General features: G+C 42.6%; 1 protein-coding gene across 5 annotated transcripts; it reads right to left on the bottom strand.

Moving 5' to 3' along the window:
* Window positions 1-78: 78 nt before the first annotated feature.
* LOC137178769 (meiosis regulator and mRNA stability factor 1) lies at window positions 79-17,557 on the bottom strand. Of its 5 annotated transcripts, none has more exons than XM_067583990.1 (27): window positions 17,426-17,557; window positions 16,597-16,807; window positions 14,312-15,208; window positions 13,981-14,143; window positions 13,460-13,674; window positions 13,088-13,205; window positions 12,825-12,994; window positions 11,973-12,503; window positions 10,565-10,719; window positions 9,883-10,044; window positions 9,531-9,717; window positions 9,176-9,354; window positions 8,933-9,013; window positions 8,577-8,816; window positions 8,121-8,240; window positions 7,839-8,017; window positions 7,482-7,702; window positions 7,195-7,337; window positions 6,841-6,974; window positions 6,203-6,405; window positions 5,707-5,934; window positions 5,104-5,340; window positions 4,707-4,958; window positions 4,004-4,064; window positions 3,735-3,839; window positions 3,323-3,499; window positions 79-3,059 (listed from the first exon to the last, which is right to left on the bottom strand). In XM_067583990.1, exons 2-27 carry the CDS (start codon window positions 16,750-16,752, stop codon window positions 2,920-2,922), a joined length of 5,454 nt encoding a protein of 1,817 aa, XP_067440091.1. In that variant the 5' UTR covers window positions 16,753-16,807; window positions 17,426-17,557; the 3' UTR covers window positions 79-2,919. The 5 variants fall into 5 exon arrangements, with proteins under 5 accessions (XP_067440091.1, XP_067440100.1, XP_067440105.1 ...); XM_067583999.1 differs by having other exon boundaries at window positions 9,531-9,660; XM_067584004.1 differs by having other exon boundaries at window positions 11,973-12,104.
* Window positions 17,558-18,277: the final 720 nt, after the last annotated feature.

Below are 18,277 nucleotides of genomic sequence, written 5' to 3'. Positions count from 1 at the left end.
AGGCTGGCTGATTTTGTCTGATATGATCAATCAATCCCCCCCAAAAAAGAACAAACAAACATTGAGGCAAGGCAGAAATGATGCTTGTGAAATTTATTAACAGAAATCTTTTTTGGTCCCTTCAACAATGTTAGACTGTTACAGCAACTTCTGGTACAGTGAGGTTTTAAAACGCAGGGGGAGGACACAGTGACACAGTTGTCGGGCAGCTTAACAAAAACTGATCACAAGGCAAGACGTTTTAAAGACACTGTAGTCCTGACTAAAAGATTGATAATATTTTCCAACAGTACATAGAGTGTAGAACAAATAGTGCAAACAAAAACATTGGATAAGGAAGACAAAGTGAGGTACAGTACAAAGAAACACGGGCCAAGAAACAACCGTTTCTCCATCCAAGCCCCGGCCACTAACTAATTTCACATTATGCATTTCATGAACCTAAACTATGCAGAAGTGCATATTTCAACTGGTACAGTAGCTTCTCACTGATGTAACCAAAACAAAGAGAAAGCTAAACGGGGAAGTTAAATTTATTTATCCGAGTTAGATGTCACTGTGATACTGTAGAGGGAGAGCTGGGGATTCTTCAAATAGACAAAAAGTAATGCCGAGTAAGTTAAATTTAGACATTTTGTGACTGATCCTAAATGAACTATTCTGACCTGCTTATTTCTTGATCCAATAGGTTTCCAGAACGTCAGTAAAATATTGCAGGAGAGACCTGAGCTGCAACAGCCATAATTAAAAACATTTTTGATTGGTATTTTGGTGAATGGTCAAAGTCGGCAGGTGGAATCTCTCAGCTTTAAAGGTTTCAGTCAAAATCAAGTCCGACACAGAAAACTCATGTAACAACACTGCTAACACTGACTAAACAGGTAAACACTGAAACTGCACAGAAACTGATGGAAATGGGCTCTTTACCCATTCTTCAAACCTTTTCTCTGAACACAAACAACAGCAACCCTTTGACTTCCGTGGTGCTAAACTTGACGGGCAGTTGACGTCATTTGATGGCAACTCAGCAGCCAGCAGTCTTGTAGACACTCTCGACTGAGGAAAACGGACAAAGCCAACACACATCAGCAAGTAAAAACTCTTTAACATGAGACGTGAGGGGCGGGGAGGTACGATAGCGATTCCTTTGGTGCCGTGGCAAATACAAGCCATTGTAAAAGCCACGCAGATCCCAGAGAGCCGCAGAGGGTCCTCTATGTGGACGTCAGTCTACTCAGGAGGCTTCCCAAGCCCCCGTGCTGCTCCGCTAACAGCCTACCGCCTCCCGTCCCCTCTTTTCCCTAAAACCCTCACAACCGTTCACCTTGTCATTAAAAATCAAAAACTAAGGAGGGCTTACTGCTCCCCTCGAACCCATCAACTCAGGCAGTGTGGCCGCTGCCGCAGATGGAGCCTACCAGCAACAAGGTTAACTCAGAAAACCTTGACAACTTTTTGCGGCAACTGCGACAGGGACGCCACCTCTAAGACCCCTAAAACATGGTGGAAATAAAAAGACTGATCTTAAAGAATGTCTTGACATCGTCTGATCCTGTCTGCTCCTCCTGGGCTTACACCATGCATAAAACTCATTTATGCACTCCATGCATATTTCACACCACCTACTCCAGTGTAAACCACACGCAGACAGAATACAGCTAAAAGCACACATACGTACTGGCTGCTGGCTAAAGACGAACAATGAAAGTATATCTTCAGATCCTGCTGCCTAAGCACACGCCTGGCCGGAGTATTTCAGAGCCCCCCTTCCCTTTCAGGCCTTCATTAGTGGCCACAGAGAGACGAGCCAAAATCTTTGCTATAAATTAAGTCGAAATACTACAAGAATAAAAATTCCTGAGAGCAGTGCTAGTCGCAACGTCAATCAAAACCTTTCAATCTGCACTTTAACTGTTCAAAGACTGTCGGCTTTCAATAAAGAAAGACTATCTGAACAGTTAATACTGGTTTTTCTCTTCTGTCCAATCATTGAATTGCCACCAAATACACCACACTTTTAGGCAAAACTCCTCCACAGACTACTAAATACTCTGCATAACACAAAAGAAACTGAAAAGCTGTCCTTAGGCTACTTTACAATGGAGACAAAAGATGAGAATATCATCAAAGACAAGCTACCTCTTAAGAAATCTATAAAGCTTTAGTCTTAGGAGTGAAAGAATGAAACAGCAGCCAGTTTGGCTGACATGTCTGGGGTTTCCTACAAAGCAGAATATCTGATATTTGAAATGAGTTCAAAAATGAATGAATGTAGTAAATGAAATTCTCTCTTTGGGGATACAAGAAGTAAACATGAAGGTTTCTAAATATAACAGATGACAAAGCATCTCTACAAACTGAGAATGTGAGTAACTAAATTTCTTGGATTTAATGTAAATAAAAGTTACTCATCCTTAGCTTTTCTCCCAATGTTAACCAATACTCTACTGTACACAGCGACAATTAACTCATTTTTAGACTCTACACTGATTGTTGTCTGTGAGCCGGAAAGTGTTCTTTGACACAAAGTGGCTGAAGATGCACTTTCATGGAAATATAATTTAACTTCCCTCGAGATGAAATCAAACATATGTCACAGTGGATGAATTTGGCAAATTAGAGAATTGCAGAAAATCTGCAAGAAGTAAATCACAGCTTGGTGAACATCATCAGAGCAACTCACTGATTGTGAAAGAAAACAAATAGAACAAAGATGGCCGATGAGATTAAGAAGAAAGCAGAAGAAGAAAGCTAACAGCCTGTTAGGATGTTGAGGGGACAAAGGTCAATGCTCTTCTGGGGTCATTTCTTTGTAGTGTGTTTAGTGTAGCCGGTCAACTCTTCTATTTAGAGTTACACTATGTGTGAATGGTGTGGCTTTGTGTGCGTGTGACACTGGATGTGTATGTGTTGAGAGGATCAGAGGTCTGCTGTGAACGAGAAATTGGCAGCTAGCTTGATTCTGCTGCGTGTAGCTCTTCTGCTGGGACTGTCTGTGGACAAGGGGGGCGGTGGAGGCTTGGCGACTGCGACGGCTGCCGTTTCGGGTTCATCACTCTCTGAAAACACACAAGTACAGACTGAGCTTACACCTCGTGAAAGACAGGAAAGGTGCAAACAGAAGTGTGATGTGCTCATTAAAATGTATTTTTGTTCTTTCTTGCTTTGACTGTGACATGATTACTTAAGCAAAAAGACTCTAATCCCTTAACAGGGGTAAGGGTACAACAAAACAATGTATTATTAACAGATATCTTCTAGTTTCAAATGCAATACCTGCCAAAGGCCTTTAAATTATGGAAGGAGGACGATAATAACTGACCTGTAGGTGGTTGTGGTGGTGGAGTTTTCTCCTCGAAGTGAATCAGGTCTGCCTGCTGGAGGAGGACAGGGTCTGGGTGCAGCTGAGGTGACGGTAGGCAGGATGGCACAGGACCACACAGCAAGTCCATCGGGGATGTCAGACACAGCAGCTCCGACTCTGCTGCTACATCGCCACCTGGTAGGTAGAAGAGAGAACATGAATTATTTTTTGTCCTTTTAGTAGAACATAAAATGAGAAGTAGTTGAGATAAATACATGTATCAGATCTCTGTGGACGATCATTTTTACATGAACTTCCCCCTTCTTTAAAAAAATAAAAATAAAAATCTGGCATGTTTTCTCATTTCACTGTTGAATTTTTCTTTCCAGTATTTTTTATATACACTGAAAATAAATCTGTCATGTGTTACCTGGACTATGGGCTCCAGAGTCTGTGTTGCTTATCGGGCTGTCTCTTGGGCTCTCTGTGTTTTCTCCTGGCTGGGGGCTGTTAGGGACTGAGGAGCTTACCCTTGCTAAAAACACAAACACACACACACACACACACACACACACACACACACACACACACACACACACGTCAGCCTTAGGTCATAATTTCCAGTCTGTGTGTAAATCAAAGGCGTGTCATGACTTAACAAATCAAACATCCTGTAAGAAAGATGCCCATCAGCTTTACCTTTCATATCGTTCTTCAAAACAATAATCCTCTTGTGACCATGCCCTTTGATCCAGACCACCTGATGACATGCCACAAAATAAAAATAAAAAAACAAACTATGAGATTTCATGATGCAGTATGATGTAAATAAAAGCTGTGGGGGTGTCCAGGAGCTAGTCAAACAAATGAAAAAAGATTTAAGCACTACTAATACATTAGCAGATCTCACACTTATACCCCCCACTGCAATCTCAGAACCCATCGGCTATTTGTCTGACAACGATTTAGCCTCTGGGGGCAACAGCCAATATTTTGGGGCTTCCGGTGTAGCCAGCGTATATCCAGATAATCGAGCCAAGACTACTTCTTCCGATTAGCAACTTATATCTATAAACAGATATGTGCATATGAATGTGGATACATTTTTTTGAAAAAGTTAATAAAATGCTAAATTGTCATCAGGTGACAGCTGATGGATTCCAAGATTGCATTTCAGCCGATGTGTTTTGCCTCTTGCTTTCCACACGGACTGTTTACCTGCATCTAACTAAAGCCCGCTCAAACATGATTGGTCAATACTACTCAGACTACAAGCGGACTACAAATGGAAACCAGAGGGATTCAGGTACCAAAATCTTGTCCCGTTGCCTACCTAACCTCAGTGTAATCAAAGTTCTAGAGGTACAACTGTAATAATATATTTACTGAAATAAATCTCCACCTGTGGAATGGCGCTGAGCAGCTCATCAGTGCTGGTGTATCCATAGGAACGCGGTTCGATGCTGCAGCCTGTGAATTTCTTATAAGCTCCCTGGAACTCCGTCAGGAAGATCTGGTTGTAATGGTAGGTGTGGAGCAGCGCGCGTACGTTACGTGCAAACAGGTAAAGCCTGGTCAGCCTCACCCAGTCCTCACCACGACCGCCGGCAGTGTTCTCACATGTAGCACTTTCATCGGGTTCTTCATGGTACAACTGTGAAAGTAGAAAAATCCAACCGTCAGTTCTGCGTATGTGTGGGAGGAGACTTTAAGTATAAAATAAGAACGGAGACACAATGTGACTGTACTTCTGGAAAACGTAGAAAGCCTGCATTAAGATGATTAACTCTTCCACTCACCTCCACAAGGTAGGGCAGGCTCTTGAGCAACTCGCTGAGGGAGAGGAAGCCATATTCACAAGGGTTGAGTGGGGCTCCGTGGACAGCCAGGTAATGGTGACTCAGCTCCTCCACCTTAAGACCCCTAGTGACCTGCTCCTCTTGGGACATGAGTAGTGCAAGTAGCTGTGAGGTCAGCGAACGCAGAGACTTCCTGTTGATCAATAGCACTTCCCGACCTTCTGAGCCATCCACCACCTTGAAATGGAAAGAAAGAGGCAGCTTTTATGTTGGTAGTTAGTCAGACTTGCCGAAGGAGTAATAGTGTAAAGCGGAGCACTGAACAGACTCTTGTGACAACAAAACAGACATGAACTCTATGTGAGGGATGCATAACCACAGTGCTAAATTGACTAAACAAGATCAATTTAGGATTACATGTAGTTTGTTTGTGGCAAACTTAACAGGTGACTTCTTACCAACTTATTTCTAAAATGGCAGTGATATTATATTTTTAGAAGTCATTTCCAATGACTTGAAGCTCTACAAAAGCTATTAAGAAACAGTAAAAGGGCAATACAAACAAACTGAAAAAACATTAATCCTGGTGGAGGTGTTCTTTACCTTGACAACATGGCAGAGTTTGGCCAGCAGAGCAGGCAGGGAGCTAGCATCATAGTCCTGCAGGCGGAGACCATAACCAAAGGTCTTGCTGTACTCTGTGAGCAGCTGGTTGACAGGAAGGCTGGAGTTTTTCTGAGCTCGCAGCAGCTTGACCAGCTGAGCTGCCAGAGCCTTGATACGCTCCACTTCTGTCAGAGTCAGCACTTTCTCCTCTCCACACTCCAACACCTGACGAAAGCAGGGCAACACAGAAGATGTCAAATGTGGGTACAGGAAGACGGAACTGAAAATGCATCTATACTTTTCTTTGCACAGAGAACCAGATGTCAAAATCTTTACATAAAAATATTAAGTTGGAGAAAAGTTGGATTTAATTACCCAGGTCTAACCAAGACATAACAAAGGAGAGTTCAGCTATTAGCAATTCAGTTTGAATTAATGAGTCAGTTTAAAGAGACAAACAGAAAATTCACGTCACACACTGTGTCCTACTCACCATTAGTACTTCAGGGATTGCCTCGAAGAGCTCGATGAGCTTGGTGAAGCCATAGTAGCTGAGCTTGCACTGACGACCAAAGTGGTGGTGGTAGGTGGGGATGAACTTACTAAAGGGCATTCGGCAGTGAGGCTGGTGACGGAGTAGGTCCACCACCTCCTTGCCAAACTGCTTGGTGCGCTCCATTTCCTCCACAGTGCGCTCTGTGGGCAAATAAGAGGGAATTCACTGAAATCTAATGGATGAAACGTTAAAACTATCTCTGCAATTCTTCATGCTGTATTCAGGGGTTTTCAATTTTCAACCTGTTTAATCAAATGTTATAATAACACAAATGTTTGCTACAAACTAAGGAAATACCACCATTCCTATCAGTTACAATAACATTTTATTAATCAGTTTACTCACTACATACAACCTGACCATGAAGAAAGCAGCTCGCTGCAACATCAGCAATCAGACCATCCAGTTAAATTTAACTAAAACAATTTGGAATATTTAGTTGGAGTAAACAAACTAACAAAACTGTGTGTGTGTGTGTACGCAGCTACAGCAGTTACAGAAGGTTGTTGCTCAACTAAGACATTTACAATTCACTTTCACTTCCAAATGAGTGTTTAAATAACCAGTAAACAGACCTCTCTTGGGAACAGAGATGACAGTGTCTGTGTCCTGATGTGTGATGGTGATGGTAGTATCAGGGATCTCAGTCAGCAGGTCCATTAGGTCACATACGCCATAGTCAATTACCTTCCAGTCTCTGGAGAAGCACCTAATGCACAAATTGTAAAATAGATTATTTTCAACACAACACTGATATAATCTAATCTTTGATGTCTTCAAAATATTAATACGGGTCTTTGTTGGATCACATATGTGGCTCAAGCAGCAAAGCCTCAGGCATTCAAAAAAATAAATAAACAAAAAAATCCATGCAAAACACAAAGGTGATGTGACAACTTAATTTGCATCTCAATGCAATGTTGACTGACCAATGGTATGCTTGCATGAAGTCCCTGATAGCCACTTGTTTGCTGGCTTGAAATTTGAGCAGTTTAAGCAGGTCTTGAGTGAAGCGCTTCACTTGAGCACGGTGGGTCAGGGTCAGTAGGCGCTTGGTACCCATGCCCAAGATCTGTGGGTAAAGAAAACTAAAATTAAAAAACACACAATATGTATGCATAACAAAAAGACAAACCAACAAAAGTTTAATAAGGATTGGTCAAGAGGTGAAAAAATATTTTACAATTTAGCACACGTGCAATCTCATTACAAGTACCTGCAGGACATGTGGCACAGCTTCCAGCAGCTCCAGCAGCTTAGTGTAGCCGTAGTCAGAGACACGGCACTGCTTGGCAAAGTGATGGTGGTATGAAGGTATGAACTTGCTGATAGGCATGATGCAAGATGGCTGACTCTTCAACAGGTCAATAATCTCTCGGCTGAATTGAATGAGCTGCGGGTTGCCGACCGGACTCTTGCATCGCTGAATCCACGGCTCTACAGGTGTTGAGTGGTAATTATAAGCACTATGATATGGTAGGCACGGTATTGTCAGGAAATTCACAGATTTGAGATTAAAAAAAGGTTAACAAATTATCTCTAAAGCAACTTTAAGATTGGTGAATTTTCCCACCTGAATTTGGTGCTGGTGGTTTGTTGTGGATCCACTTGATGACTTTGAAGCCATTCTGAGCTGTGACTATTGTGATACTGGGGACACAGGTAATGAGGTGCTCCAGAGGAACACCACGCTCCAACGTCTCATTGCCTACCTTCAGTGGGCTGAATTTGGCTTCATAACAGTCTGGAAAACTAAAATAACAAACAAACACTTAATTATTGACTTTATCATGTGAGGTAAACATGCTCTGTTTGACCCAAAATGTTAAACATAAATTAAAGAATCGTTTGTCACCTGAGTAGTGGAAGGGTTCCCTCATGCGACTGCAGCAGACTGTGGACCTCAGAGGCTAAGGTGCTCAGAGACATCACAACAAATGGGATTTTATACGAGTCTGGGTCAAAGTCAGCCTCACTATAAAAGAAAGGGTAAGCCATATGGTCAGTCATCTGAAGTTGTACAGCCTAGAGAAAGGCTGATGGCTTTATAGCAGATAAGCAAATCTTGATTTATGAAAGAAAAATACTCCCAAATGCCTGAACAAGAGCAAGTGAGGTAACTGGCAGATCAATCTGAGATGCTGAGAGGAGGTGCCAAGTGGCCAACAAGACAAGCCGTCTATTAAACTGGGCTACTGCTGGAGTTTGTCAAGAAGGAGCAAACAACTCTTTCATTTGCATATTTAATTAAATAAGCATTTAATCACAGTATCATGTATACTATGTGCATTTTATGCAAGATTCTAATTACCTGAAGTCCTGCTGTGCATAGTGTTGTCTGCAGACAGGATCATGGTAGTCCAGCTCCTCAAACACCACAGGGCTACCGCTCGTTGAAGAGGAGCCCTCCTGGGATTGGGAAGATCCCAGTGGACTCTGACGGATTTGGCTGCTGGGCAGAAGGCACACAAGCCTGGAGCCTCCCTGTTCCCGAACTGCCACTACGTCTGGTAGCCTGTACAGGTCGCCTATCACAAGCTTACGGGAATATCTGTAGGGGAGAAAAATGCATATCTTATAATTTTGGAATTGTTCTACTTCAAGTACAAAATATCTGAGTGAAGTTGCTCAAGTATGAATGCCTTGTGTTAAGACAAAGCTACTTACTTTTTCTCATAGATCTCAGTGAACTTGAACAGAGGAAGGCAATTGGCAGGTGCTTCCTGAAGAATGCTGATGATCTCTGAGCTGTATAATGACAAAGGTTATATTTACTCCCCAATCCAAAAAAGAAAAGTTAAAGAAAATATGTATTCACATATCTGAAAATTCCACTAACTCAGTGAAAGCAAGCTATGACTGTTATATCTGCCAAGCCTCCAATGCAATCTAATCTAAGTACAACTGTACCTGAGCATGGCAAGGGATTTGCTGCTGCCGCCAGTGATCAGAGACACCTGAATACGCTTGCCTCCAATCTTGTAACGGTGCAGCCCACTTACAGCACTGATGGCTTGCTGTAGAGACAACATCTGGATTGTGGCCTTCAGCTGATAGTCAGTGTGGGGGCTAAGCTCCACAGCTTTCACCTACACAAAACAAGTCATACCACATTGAAGATGGTTTGAGACAGGGGTTAATCCTATTGCAAGCAGAACGTTACATTATTATTAACTTTGTTCTTTTGGACTGCCAATCCAACAAGAGTATACAGGCTTATTTTATCTATACATCAGTGCAGCAATGCCACTGGTGTAGGCCCTACCCGTCCGTATCTGGAGAAAGTGTCATGCAGTGTCTGCTGCAGATCCTTGCGGGACATTCTGTAGTCCAGGTTGGCCACCTGGACTTCTGCCCCCTCTGAGAACGGCTCAGGAGGACCTTCAGGACGAGGGCTACGAGGAGCAGAAAGCAGGGGTGAGGAGCGGCTGGACAGGCAGGGCGACGTACTCCTTTTGTCGGAGAAGGGGGAAGACAACTTTAAAATAATAACCAACATTACATAAAATGAAGGTCTGGAGAATTTATATGTTGCATTAGCAGTGTGCCACCACTGGAAAAATGAATGCTCTCAGCCAGCTTAGTCAAACATGTGTGAATAAAACCAAATATGTCACCTGGAGGACCAGGAGCCCTGGGACAAGACGAGGGGACTGAAGCTCCTGTGCAGGTTCAACTTGCTAAAGGCTGACGGTGTGCTGATCTGGAACTCCGCTGAACTCCTGTCTCCTTGTTCTAAAGGGGATTCAATTGCACTGCGAGGACTGGAGCCCTCTCTTCTACATGGAGAGATGGGAAAAAAAGAGAAGGACATGTGTAAGGGCAACATCATCGAGTGTGCAGGTACTCTAATTCAATTATTTCCTTCATTGTATTGTTGCTGGCCAGTATGGTCATGCTGCTTGTTCATTTAACCCCTTTTATACATTTAGATAACTATTTAAGACTGACAATTTGATGGTGTTCACAGGAATGTTTTGTTTTAGAATGATATAATAAAATAAGTTGGTGCTCGATTTGCTAGAACAGAACTGCCTGCGGGAGAGGAACTGCCCCCACTAGCTGATATTTTTGTTTAATATCAAACTAAAATATTATTTGTAAGATGACCAGTACCCCTATTTTTTTCCAGACTAGAAATGATAATTAGTTTGATATTTAAAATTCCCAAAAATTAAACATGTGCACACCGTAAAATGAAAAAGGTAAGAAAAATAACATGTTGCCAGCTACCAGACTTTTGATTCTGTCATGAAATCAAATTGTTCTCAGTCTAATGTCCCCTCTCCCTGGGTTTACCTCCTTCTGTACATGGATTCTCCAGTGAGGCCAGGCTTGGGCAGCTGCTCCAGGGATCCTGTCTCACCATTACTGTGGGGTGAAGAGGAAGCTGGACGCCCTTTATCCAAGTACTGGAAGCCCATCTTGGGCTTGCCCTCCACACTACCCAGCTCCTGGACCAGACAGAGGCAGCAGATGTTAATAGATATTGACTGGCTGGATGCTGTTGGTGTATGTATGTGCAAAGGTGTAAAGATGAGTTAATTTGTTAGTGCAAATGAAACAAACATGAACTGATGTTCTGAGGTTTAACTAAGGATGTGCATTTAAAATCAACTATTTGATGATAATGGATTTTTTTTGTCCATCTTAGCTCAGTGGAAGGTTCTTACTTGTGAACTTACTGAATTTGTTGACGTTGAATGTACTGTGTTATACACAATGTGAGCTGCTCTGATTGAAGAGCATCGTGACATAAATGCTGAGAAGCCCAAGGCCAGGCTCAAGCAGCCAACATGACTGTGACAGCTGCAAAGACAGCTTTACAACTCAGATTTGTGATAGTTACTTGTCATCGTGTTCTAATAAACAAATGCTGTACTTCAGACCCATAGCACACAGCTGATTATATAGCAATTAGAGTCTGAACTTTAACTATAAATGTTTTTGATAATGAACCAGGCCTATGATGAATCATTACTTCAGTATAATCATAGTGCTGTTTAATTTGGAACTCCATCTGTATAGAAATCTGTAAGTTACTTTAATATTCTGAATGTTTTAATGCTTTTAATCAATTTTGGTGCTGAATGAGAATAATATTGGATAAACTTGAAATTTCTCTTTACTATAGAGAAAAGCTTAAAATGCCCATCCCTAGTTCAAGTCTACTGATACAGAAATCTATTTATGGGTAATTCTTCAGTCAACCACTAATGTCTGTTTGGTTACAATCAAGCAAGAAAAAGCCAAGCCAGAACAGTCCTTCCAGCCACCAGAGGTCAGGTTTCACATAGTGAAGAATTGCATGGACCAAGTTCAGCGACAAACAAAAAGAGGCATGGAGCAGATATGAACAAAACACAGAAACTGGCCACTCACATGAAGCTGTATATCAGCACTGATATACTGGACAAAACAGTTGGAAAAAAGCACAAAAGCTTTGCGCTATTAATGCATTAATATAATGAATGATGAGTCAACATGCAGGGCAATAGGAGATACCCAAAGCACGAACCACTGATACATGCTACATGCTAGCACAGGCAGACAAATGACACTTAGCAAGCAGCTACAAACTGTTAGTCAAGGCGGCAATTAGAAGGACACTGGGGGGGAAAAAGCTATTGTGATTTACAAAGCAGGCCAGGCAAAGATAGAGGGCAATGGAGGTTAAGGGGAAGCAGGCACTGGCGAGTCTGCTGACCTGATGGGGCTTGGCTGGAGCACCACCGGGAGGCCCACTGCACCCCCTCTTGGGGCTGTAGGGCCTTTCAGGCACTGGGCCAGGGGTGTAGCATGGACGGGATGCTCGCCGTGGCCTCCTGGGTGACCTGGGCTTCTCCAGGGGCAGAAAAGAGAAGGAGGATATGGATAGGGGTGGGGCGAACATTGAATCCTGGGTTTGAAAGGGCTGGGGCAGAGTCTGAGGGTGAGGCGCAGGCAAGTGATGGGGCTGAGATTGAAGCTCAGGCTCAGGACTTGCATCGTCTCGGGGCCGTGGGGAGAAGGAGAGGCTGATTCGGCGGCCAAACACATCCTCATTTTCCATTCGCTTGCGGGCACGTGCAGCTGCCTCAGGGCTGCCAAAACGGAGGACTGCTGTGCCCTGAGTCATGCCCAGCACCTTGCCACCACAGTTGTCTGACAGGCGGCGGAGCCTGAGCTTCACAGCGTTCCGCAGGCTCTTGTCACAGTTGACAGGGAGGTTGTGCACATAGAGGAGGTTGAAACTGGGCTGAGGGAGGGGAGGAAGAAACAGCGCGCCTGTCTGGGTTTGTATAATTTACACTTTAAAAAGTTAATGCAGTAGTCCTCCTCCTAGTCGAAAAACAATTTGGAGGATGGCTGTGAGTGGTTTAGATTAGATTTTAGATTGTAATGATCCCCAAAAGAAAATTGGGTAAATAAATAATTGTGGAGATGCTCAGACTCACATTCCAGCTGCCCTCCTGGTAAGTCCACACTAAAATGAGATACTATGTATGCCAACATTTACTTACCTTATTAAAAACAAAGTGGATCAAGAAAGTACCAATGAAACATTTATGAAGCCTACCTGTGCTTTGACAAGCATGCGTGGCAGATCAGCTGTGATCTCCTGAAAAGCCACATGGCGGTGGGCGTGCTGCAGCAGGGCTTGAGATGTATGGTTGCCATGGACCAGGATTACCTGGAAACCATGGCGATGACGCAGGTCGCTCAGTTCACTTGCAAAGTTCACATCGGCTGTCAACAATGGAAAGATAAAAGTGGTTATCACAGAATTATTTAAGGTAACAAGGCTTTAATTGATTACTATGACTCTGAAGTTTAACTCACATGATACTAGAACGACAGTTGCGGGTGCAGTGTGGGTCTCAGCAAAGCGTCGTAAGCTCTGGCGAAGCTTGTCATCTGCAGCATTCTTGGCTGTGGCGTTGATATGTGCAACAGTAACCTGGTGAAGCAAGAGTACATTTACATGTTGTCAGACTTCCCTATTCCGCACTTTGTTAAGATTTCCTTTTGCTCTACGTATAATATGGAAGTGTACTGTATGAAATAAATAAACATACATACATACTATACTGCAAATAACTACCTTCCATCCCACTCTAAATGAACAAGACCTTCAAGTTTTGCATTTCTTATCTTAAATGAATACATGCTCACAAACTGATTATTTAACTAACAAATTGTCATTGGTGGTACCTGGCAGTTGTTGAGCTCTTGGATAACAGCTTTACTCTCCTTGCTGATATCACAGACGCAAATGAACTCTGCCTCACGGTGGCCCTGGAAAAAGCGGCTGCGAATACGCTGGACCACAGCTCCAGCAGAGCGTCCACTAGGCACGCTGCAGTTCTCAATGTCCCAGAAGACGCCCACTGGAGGGATGTTCTCTGGACCACCGCTCTCTGGAGAACCTGACACAGTTCCCCAACAATTAAATTAAGTAAATATAGTTTTTTTTAAATGAATTAAACAATTGTTCTGAACATAATCAGTTTTCAAACATTTAAACAGATTTGAATTAATTCAGTTATTTCATTGTGGTTAGAGTGTATGGTATAATTTACTAACTGAATGCTGTAATGCCTTGTCCTTGAGATCCTGGACGGATTTGGATGGAATAACATTTCATAGCTACTTCAGTCGAAAAAAGGAAAACAATAATCTGACATAAAGTATCCACATTCAGTATTCATACATGAATTCAAAAGTCCACTAACCATACTTCTGTCCAGTCTTGCCAAGGCTGTTCTTTGGCATGAGCACCAAACTATCAGACGAGGTCCCGCAGCCATTACAAATGGGGATGGGGATAGGAGCAGTTTGGGGAATAGGAACATTGGGCCACACGTTGACTGACTCTGACACCAGACCATTCATGGGCTGCAAACAGGCACAAATGCATAAAACTGTCAGAGAAAATAGATATAAAACTGACAACAGTAATACAAAAACAGTGATTCTGGTCATATAGAATATAATTACCTAAAGTGATGTTCATGGCACATAAATACAAAGAAAGCCACAGTGAATGAGCAGAACTCTACCAACCTTCAACACGCACTCCTGACAGTAGTGTGCCCCCTTCACACAAACCGTGCGTTCTACATTTAGGTGCATAGGATTAGAGCAGAAGTGTGCTGAGGTGGTTGTGGTGGTGATGGTGGTAGTGGTGGGGTCACCGAGTGCTGTGCTTCTCTGGGATCTTCTGGCTGAGGGACTGCAGTCCACACCACAGGTGTAGTAGCCAGAAGAGGCCAGGCAGGAGCCATGCAAGGAAGCAGGGAGAGAGGAAATCGAGGGGAGAGAGGAAGCCAAAGGAGCTAAGGAGGGAGACAGGCTGGGTTGACTGCATGGAAGAGATACAGCTGGGTAGGTGTGGAGAAGCCCTGAGCAGCAGGGGAGGTAGGGGTGTGATGAAACAGGCTGGGAGGTAGCGACAGAGGAGGGCAGCTGAGGTTTGCAACCAAGACCAAGCAAAGGATCAAGAGCTTCACCTCCACTGCCACAGCTCAAGATATGTTTGTACTGATGAACCGATGAGGCTACAGAGCAAGCCCCAGACCTGCTAATACTGTTGCTGCTGCTGATGGGTGCTTCCACAGAGCCTGGGGCCATGTAGAGTGAGACAACACCAGCAATATTGCTATTGCTACCAACAACACCTCCATCGCCTAATAACTCATAGCCTTCTGTGCTGCAAAGGTCACAGTGAGTGCAAACGCTTACTTTGGGGCTAGCCCCCTTTTGTTGCTGCTGTTGTGGTGGCTGTTGTTGGTGGGAGTCTTGTGGAAGCTGAGGAGGAAGCAAGCAGGGAGGAGGCAAAGGGAGAGGGGCCAGAGAGAAGGGCTGGGATGATCGGGAGGAGGAAGTATGGTGCGGAGGAGGAGGAGGAGGAGGGACATCTTTCAATTCCAGCACGGCCTTTCTGCTTTCCATGTAATTGTTCTGGAACACAGAAGACCAGCAGATTATTTTACAATAAGTGAAAAAGTGGTGGATTATAGTTCATCATTATGAAAATGTGTTTGTGTATTATGTGCTTTAACCTCCTGTGTGTGTGTGTGCCTGTGGATCTCTGTCTCACTCTTTCTGGTAAACCTGCAGTGGTAGCTCTGTGTATAACAGGCTGCAGGTGAGCCTCTCTGATTGGCTGTGTAGATTGTTCCAGGAAGCTGACAGGTTACAGCCTAGAAGGTTGAGTTTTAAAGGCTGGCTTCCTCCAGTGCCTGAAGGCTCTCTCTTTCTTTCAACATGTTCTGAACTGCACCTTTGTAAAATATTTAAATAATATCTTGCAAGTATGTATAGCAGCTCTCATGGGCGGCATTTTTTGTTTCTCTTCATCTGTGTTTTCCAAGTTAGGAGTTTTAGATTTGTATTTTTGTTTTAAGCAGGGAAATTTAGGATGATATTTCTGTTCATTTTTTTTTTTTTTATTTTGCCATTAGCCCACCCAATAGTGAAAATGTCCCTAATCCATTGTGTGAAATAAATACTTTTGAGCGCTCTAATCCTTGCTGCTGCTGGTTCTTGGGAGCACAGAAGAAGGGAGACTCACTTTCATGTTACTCAAGGCCAGGTCATAAAACTGAATTTTAACAGCACCCTAAAGGCAGTCCAGCTTGGGAGCAGGACAAATCAAAATACTGCATGTACCAACAGCAACATAAACAATAGTATTAAAAATGTATTATTTCACATGGTTTGTCATGGCTTAATCCAAATAGAAAAAGTTGTGCACTATCTCCGCCAGCACTTAAAAGCTGTGAATAGCTGAATATAAAGTTTATCGCACATTTCCACAATCTGCTGTCCTGGCTGATCAACAGCTGACAGAGATTCACCATCATACCTGCGGCCTCATATGACATCCGCTCTCCATTTAACCATGTCGTTATCAGAGAGAATCACCTTTTTTTTGTTTGAGTTGCTGTTAATTTTAAAATAATTTTGTAGCTCTGATGTAAAATATAAGTTGCTGAGATTCAGAGTTGACTTTTTCACTTCTTTCCTGTTACTTTTGGCTACAGCCGCAATGTTTTCTGATCCCCTTAAAAAAATATATTTTCAGTGCTTTGTCACTAGCTGAATTACTTAACTGAATGTTGCAAGAGAGTTTCAATTCATGTTGAAATATTTTATATATGGTACATATGAGATAGCAAAATCTGTAGGCTTGTTGCCCAAAACAAGATCTCCAGTGGGCCAGAACCATTGTCCTTTTCATTAAGACTTCAGAACAGAAACCGATTCAACTTCCTCCACTCTCCTGTACATGTCTGTGTACTGCTCATGTGTACAGATATTTGGACTGCAAACAGGTAGATACCTACTTCTTTAAATGTGTGAGGAGGGGCGGCTGTCTCATTGGTGGAGAAGCAGTCTTTGAGTTTCCATAGTAGGGTCGAGGCCTCTGTTTTGGGGTGACTGAGCCAGGGGAAAGGTCTAGAGCTGCATATGGATCTCTCCTTTCCCAGTCCTTCCATCATACAACCCGAAGAGGTATTTCACCATACTTTCATCTCTCTTCTCTCTCATGCTTTCCTATCAGAGGAAACGAAAGTTAAAAGTTTACACCAGCTATGTTTGCGCTTACATCACCTATCAATGACCTCGTATTTCAAGTATTTCATATCACATCAACGTAAGACACAGAAGCCTTAGGGTAAAGTCTTCACTGACTCATCTATCATAGCACAGATGTTTGACTCCACACAGCTTCATTACGACTGTTGAAAATCAATAAAAGGGGGCATGTCTACATAGATAACAAGCTTGACAAGTTTGGACTGCTTTTCTGAAGCTGCCTAACGCAACAGTTATAATTTACCGAAGCGAACCATGTAACTCAACCGACGTCAACTTAGCTACCAGCTAACAAGCGTTAATGCCGTTACTCTGAGTTTATTATCTATTGTTTATGGCGGAACTGGCTCGTTAACTAGCCAGGCTGCTACCCGAACTCAGCTAATTTAACGTTATCGGTTTACCAGGAGCTAACTTAAGTTAGCGTTACATTCAAGCTAACAACAGGCACCGTCAGTTAGCTTGTTTAGCATACACATAGCTTCTTACACATGCTGCCCTTCATTGTCTTTAAGGTTAAATCAATATTATTTGGTAATGGCGAGCAATTTCTGAAACAGTTTGTTATTTAGCTACCTGAGAAGTCTCGTCTCTCACATCTTCCTCAAACATCTGTTCCCTTCTAACCGTCTCCCTGGAAACCCGCACCTTTTTGTAACCTACATCTGCCAGAAAGCACTCAGAGTTGTCGCAAATGACTACAGACGTTGTTCCCATAGTTGTTGCTGCAGGATGATAAACAATAGACTGTCGCGTAGGATTGGTTGATATTTACGATATTTAAAACGTAGTCATAGACGTAATATACTGACTAAACAATAACTTACTTATTTTTTAGGTTTTTAATGATTGACTTTAAGGATTGTAGATCTCTGTGTATATAATACAAAATGTGCAATACATTTCACTCACTACTGTATATCTGAAAAGGCTGTATATACTGTACGTAACCACCTACCATATGTATATAGAGTAACGTCTTTTTTTTAAATCACCATTTAATATTTATCTCAGCACTCTTCACTTGCACTCTTCACTTCTTTGCACTATTTGTATCCAGTTTACAGTCCACAGAAACGGTTACACCTGTTTATAGTCATTCCTTGTGTTATATTTCTGATTCTGAAAATTGTTGTCTTGTTATTTTGTGTAACTACATTGATAGCCACTAAACCAGAGTTAAATTCCTTGTATGTGTAAACATACTTGGTCAATAAAGAAGATTCTGATTGTGATATACACTGACCACATTTGGTACATTCAACTTTCATTTTATAGGTGGCAAGAAAATTTCCAAGTGAAAGAAAATTCTCTCACTTGCCATATCATTATTAAGCTCATTCATGTATTTCCTCATAAATGTTTGATTTGCTGTCAGGTGTCCCTAATGATATGCAACTGGACACGTCTGTATTTTCAAGCAGGTTT

This window comes from Thunnus thynnus, chromosome 3 (genome assembly GCF_963924715.1).
Source record: "Thunnus thynnus chromosome 3, fThuThy2.1, whole genome shotgun sequence".
In the NCBI taxonomy this organism is placed as follows: domain Eukaryota; kingdom Metazoa; phylum Chordata; class Actinopteri; order Scombriformes; family Scombridae; genus Thunnus; species Thunnus thynnus.
Note: the sequence above shows the minus strand (reverse complement) of the source record. Positions and strands in the feature narration are given on the sequence as shown.